A 6,135-nucleotide genomic window follows, 5' to 3' on the forward strand; every position below is an offset into this window, starting at 1 on the left:
CCCTTTTTAGAGCTTCTTCTTATTTCATGCAATATCTTCTTTTGTCCTGCTGAGAATAGTAATTGTGGTTTGGGGGATGTTTTCTTCTGCCTTTTGCATTGTTTCTCTTACCTCTAAGATCCTTTCCTCCCTCAACCAAGTTTCTTGGTTTAGATTTCTGTCCTTTATATTACAGAAGTTCCTCAGATATCTGGTACTTCTGTGCTATAAGATTATAATTAAGAAAAAGGTCATATTATTTGTGATATCTGTAACATTTTATTTTCTAAGCAGAAGTTATCTTTGGTTTTCTGATATGTTTGATAAAATATTTAACAAAATGGAGGAATCAAAGTTTCCTCAGAATTCTACTTCCTACAGAAAACCACTATTAAAGAAAATCCGTCGGGGCGCCTGTGGGAGCCGTGGAGGGAACTTTCCCAGTCCCCGAGGCAGATCCGGTGTTGCATCCTTGGAGCGAAATGAGAGCTCGAGAACCTGCTAAGGCCATCAAACCTATTGATTGGAAGTCAGTCCATCAGATTTGCTTTGGGCAGGTGGTACTGAGTCTAAGCACTGCGGTGAAGGAGTTAGTAGAAAACAGTCTGGATGCTGGTGCCACTAATATTGATCTAAAGCTTAAGGACTATGGAGTGGATCTCATTGAAGTTTCAGGCAATGGATGTGGGGTAGAAGAAGAAAACTTCGAAGGCTTAACTCTGAAACATCACACATCTAAGATTCAAGAGTTTGCCGACCTAACTCAGGTTGAAACTTTTGGCTTTCGGGGGGAAGCTCTGAGCTCACTTTGTGCACTGAGTGATGTCACCATTTCTACCTGCCACGTATTGGCGGAGGTTGGGACTCGACTGGTGTTTGATCACTATGGGAAAATCATCCAGAAAACCCCCTACCCCCACCCCAGAGGGATGACAGTCAGCGTGAAGCAGTTATTTTCTACGCTACCTGTGCACCATAAAGAATTTCAAAGGAATATTAAGAAGAAACGTGCCTGCTTCCCCTTCGCCTTCTGCCGCGATTGTCAGTTTCCTGAGGCCTCCCCAGCCATGCTTCCTGTACAGCCTGCAGAACTGACTCCTAGAAGTACCCCACCCCACCCCTGCTCCTTGGAGGACAACGTGATCACTGTATTCAGCTCTGTCAAGAATGGTCCAGGTTCTTCTAGATGATCTGCACAAATGGCTCCTCTCCTCCTTCCTGATGTCTGCCATTAGCATTGGAATAAAGTTTCTGCTGAAAATCCACATCTCCCCTGGGTCCGGTGTTCTGGAAGTGAGAGAGACAATGTCACACCTCAAGGAGGCAGCTCTCTAGACAGGAAGGTTATTCACGTCCCATGTCAAGTCTAGCTAGAGTTCAGAGCAATTGAGAAGTGCAATTTTATCTCCTGCCTTTCATTCTATACCCTGCTTCTGAACCATCGTGTTCAACTGTGAAACTCACACTTTGGTGACCCTGACTCCAAAACTTAATACACCCAAGGTCAGCCCCAGTGATCTGCTTCATAGCAAGGACTTTGGGTGGGTCTTCCCAGGGAGTAGGGCACCCTCAGAGAATGTGGCTTTGGACTTCATCACAGCTGGGGCCTTTTGTGTCACTTCAGATCTAAACTTGTAACCGTGCTAGATCTGTTTCTAATGTGACAACATCACGAACCACGAGTCCAGAAGCCTAATCCATAATCCTCCCTCCTCATGACGAAGTCTCATGCTCTGTGCTCAACATGGTTAGCTGCACAAGATGTAAACCAAAGCTTCACTGAACCCTCGACCCAAATCGGTAACTCAAGTGCATCAATCATAATGAACCTCCCCGAACTCAGTATTTATGATTATTTTTGAGGCAGGGTCTCACTCTGTCGCCCGGGCTGGAGTGCAGTGGCAGGATCAGGGCTCCCTGCAGCCCCAACCTCCCAGGCTCCAGCGATCCTCCTGCCTCAGCCTCCTGAGTAGTTGGGAGTAGAGATGCCTCCCACATCGCCTGGCTAATTTTTGTATTTTTGTGGAGAGGGGATCTCGCCACGTTGCCCAGGCTTGAAGCCAGATCAAGCAATTGGGTTCCTTGGATTTCCGAAATAGACCCCAATATTCTGCCTTTACCCCGGAGGATGCAGATGTACCTTCTCTCAGGCCGATGACCTCAGGCCTCCATGGTCCCTGGAGCTCTAGGAAAGGTGGGCGCAATCTCGCGCCCACACCCAGTGCTCTGGGTCATAAGCCTGGATCTGGAAAAACAAACACGCTTTGAGAAGACGGGGACTCCCCAGGATACCCCTCTCTCCCCTCGTCCAGCCTCCAGCCCACCCGATTCCTCCCTACATCCTCCACCTCCCCAGGCCTCACCCACCTCCTCCACCTCCCCAGGCCTCACCCACCTCCTCCAACTCCCCCGGGGAAACCCAAGCCCTGCAGCGCATGGAACAGAAGAACTGGAACCGACGCTTCTGGAACAAGGCTATCTGAGAGCAGTTCTTCCTGGCCCTCGGGTTCATGAAACAGCATAACTGGAACCAAAGCTTACGGAGGAAGGGTGTGTGAGAGTGGGTCTTCCCATACAGGAAGTGGAAGATGTTTTGTTTGGAGTCCTCGTCGTCCTCCTCCATGTCATTGGCCAGGTAGCTGAGGACAGAAATCAGGTTGCTGCTCAGGGGCACCAGCAGGAGAGACCTCCGGCTGAGGTCAGCTTCCCAGAGAGGAAGGTAAGGGACCGTCCCTAGCTCAGGACTGGCACCCACCCTGCAGAGAGCCATGCCTTCCTCAGGAGGGCTCTGCTGGACAGAGACCTGATCAAGGGCGTCTCCCACTCCTTCAGGATGGAGACAAAAACCCAACTGGTGACCGAGAGTGGTGGCTTATGCCTGGAATCCCAGCACACTGGGAGGCCAAAGCAGGAGGATCACTTGAGGCCAGGAGTTTGAGACAGGCCTGGGCAACATAGCAAGACCCTCGTCTCTATTAAAAATATAAAAAATACGCCAGACGCGGTGGCTCATGCCTGTAATCCCAGCGCTTTGGAAGGCTGAAGCAGGTGGATTGCTTGAGACCAGGAGTTTGAGACCAGCCTGGTCAACACAGAGAAACCCCATCTACACTAAAAATACAAAAATCAGCCTGGTGCGGTGGCACACCCATTAGTCCTAGCTACTCAAGAGGCAGAAGCATAAGAATTGTGTGAACCCTGCTGGAGTGCAGTGGCGTGATCTCGGCTCGCTACAACCACCTCCCAGCCGCCTGCCTTGGCCCCTCAAAGTGCCGAGATTGCAGCCTCTGCCCGGCCGCCACCCCGTCTGGGAAGTGAGGAGCGTCTCCGCCTGGCCGCCCATCGTCTGGGATGTGAGGAGCCCCTCTGCCTGGCTGCCCAGTCTGGAAAGTGAGGAGCGTCTCTGCCCGGCCACCATCCCATCTAGGAAGTGAGGAGCGCCTCTTCCCGGCCGCCATCACATCTGGGAAGTGAGGAGCGTTTCTGCCCGGCCGCCCATCGTCTGAGATGAGGGGAGCACCTCTGCCCTGCTGCCCCGTCCGGGATGTGAGGAGCGTCTCTGCCCCGCCGCCCCGTCTGAGAAGTGAGGAGACCCTCTGCCTGGCGGCCGCCCCGTCTGGGAAGTGAGGAGCCCCTCCGCCCAGCAGCCACCCCCGTCTGGGGGGTGGGGAGCGTCTCCGCCCGGCGGCCACCTCGTCCGGGAGGGAGGTGGGGGGGTCGGCCCCCCGCCCGGCCAGCCGCCCCGTCCGGGAGGTGAGGGGCGCCTCTGCCCGGCCGCCCCTACTGGGAAGTGAGGAGCCCCTCTGCCCGGCCAGCCGCCCCGTCCGGGAGGGAGGTGGGGGGATCAGCCCCCCGCCCGGCCAGCCGCCCTGTCCGGGAGGTGAGGGGCGCCTCTGCCCGGCCGCTCCAACTGGGAAGTGAGGAGCCCCTCTGCCCGGCCAGCCGCTCCGTCCGGGAGGGAGGTGGGGGGGTCAGCCCCCCGCCCGGCCAGCCGCCCCATCCGGGAGGGAGGTGGGGGGGTCAGCCCCCCGCCCGGCCAGCCGCCCCACCCAGAAGGGAGGTGGGGTGTCAGCCCCCCGCCTGGCCAGCCGCCCCATCCGGGAGGGAGGTGGGGGGGTCAGCCCCCCGCCTGGCCAGCCGCCCCATCCGGGAGGGAGGTGGGGGGGTCAGCCCCCCGCCTGGCCAGCCGCCCTGTCCGGGAGGGAGGTGGGGGGGTCAGCCCCCCGCCTGGCCAGCCACCCCATCCGGGAGGTGAGGGGCGCCTCTGCCCGGCCGCCCCTACTGGGAGGTGAGGAGCCCCTCTGTCCGGCCACCACCCCGTCTGGGAGGTGTACCCAACAGCTCATTGAGAACGGGCCATGATAACAATGGCGGTTTTGTGGAATAGAAAGGGGGGAAAGGTGGGGAAAAGATTGAGAAATCAGATGGTTGCCGTGTCTGTGTAGAAAGAGGTAGACATGGGAGACTTTTCATTTTGTTCTGTACTAAGAAAAATTCTTCTGCCTTGGGATCCTGTTGATCTGTGACCCTACCCCCAACCCTGTGCTCTCTGAAACATGTGCTGTATCCACTCAGGGTTGAATGGATTAAGGGCGGTGCAAGATGTGCTTTGTTAAACAAATGCTTGAAGGCAGCATGCTCGTTAAGAGTCATCACCACTCCCTAATCTCAAGTACCCAGGGACACAAAACTGCGGAAGGCCGCAGGGTCCTCTGCCTAGGAAAACCAGAGAACTTTGTTCACTTGTTTATCTGCTGACCTTCCCTCCACTGTTGTCCTGTGACCCTGCCAAGTCCCCCTCTGCGAGAAACACCCAAGAATGATCAATAAAAAATAAAAATTAAAAATTAAAAAAAAAAAGAATTGTGTGAACCCAGGAGGCGGAGGTTGCAGTGAGCCAAGATTGGGCCCCTCCATTCCAGCCTGAGAGACACAGCAACACTCTTGTCTTGATAAATAAATAAAAAATAAAAAAAAAAAAAAAGAAAATCCGTCACATTTTAATGCATGTGTAAACATACATTTACATAAATAGAATTACAACATACAGTGTTTGAAAACTGCCCTTTTCCACTATTGCTAGGCCATTAATATCTTTCCATTTCAATACATATACTATACCTTTTTTATTTTTTATTTTTATGTTTTGAAATAGAGTCTTGCTGTGTCGCCCAGGCTGGAGTGCAGTGACGCTATCTCGGCTGACTGCAGCCTTAACCTCCCGGGCTCAAGTGATCCTCGTGCCCTAGTCTCTCAAAGTGCTGGGATGACAGGCATGAGCCACTCAAATTCTTAAATGGCAGTTTGTGTTACTTTTTCTTCCTTTAAACATCCTGAAGCTTAGACACAGAATCTATATTTCTCAAAGACCACTACAGCCTCCTTTCACCGAACAGCCATTCAGGTAACATACACTCAAAAGAGGAAACACTGATACTTAATTAACAAGAGAAAGTTGACTTGATATCCTGTTTGCACAGAGACAAAAATCAGTCTTAAAAAATAGCAGATTGAAGTTGATGTTAAAAATATACACCTTGACAGTGAGCACTTCTGTATCTCTATGCATGAGATTACCTATGCTATTATAGTAAATAGAGCATCGAATGGGACATGATTAGGTTCAAGTTGCTGTGATTTGCCATAACACAAATATGCATATTTTATAGTGAGAGATGACAATAAAGATTCAAACAGGACCAAGCTATCTGTACTTTTGTTATAGTCCCATTGTTACTAATGCATAGTTGCACTTAAAAAATGAAAAACAAACAAAAGAAAAAACAGCAGGACACAATCACAGAAAGTCCAGCTGGGTAGAACTACTGTTGATCAGATTCTCTAGCCTGGGGGAGGGGTGTCTGTGCCTGCGGCAACCAAGGGATTCCTTTATGGGCCAAGAATTAGAACAACTTCCAGTTTCAGCGCCCCCTCATCTTGCCAGGCAGTCTAGGCTGTGACTCGGGTATAGTGCCCGGGTAAGTTGTCTCTGGATTTCCATGATTGAATACCCCAACATAAGTACATTCATTTATTTAGGGGATGTATATACACTATTACATTATGTTACATGTACATTACATAAACCAAACAGAAAATTAACAATGATCTAAATAGTACCCATAAATAAAAAATTTAAATTTTCTATCTGTACCC

At 51.5% G+C, this 6,135-nt stretch overlaps 1 protein-coding gene across 1 annotated transcript; it reads left to right on the plus strand.

The window, feature by feature from the left end:
• The first annotated feature begins 389 nt into the window (after nucleotides 1–389).
• Nucleotides 390–1,244, plus strand: LOC115933796 (putative postmeiotic segregation increased 2-like protein 1). Its single transcript, XM_031008909.3, has one exon. It carries the CDS (start codon nucleotides 462–464, stop codon nucleotides 1,167–1,169), a length of 708 nt encoding a protein of 235 aa, XP_030864769.2. The 5' UTR covers nucleotides 390–461; the 3' UTR covers nucleotides 1,170–1,244.
• Nucleotides 1,245–6,135: the final 4,891 nt, after the last annotated feature.

The sequence above is a fragment of the Gorilla gorilla genome, chromosome 11 (genome assembly GCF_029281585.2).
Source record: "Gorilla gorilla gorilla isolate KB3781 chromosome 11, NHGRI_mGorGor1-v2.1_pri, whole genome shotgun sequence".
NCBI lineage: Eukaryota > Metazoa > Chordata > Mammalia > Primates > Hominidae > Gorilla > Gorilla gorilla.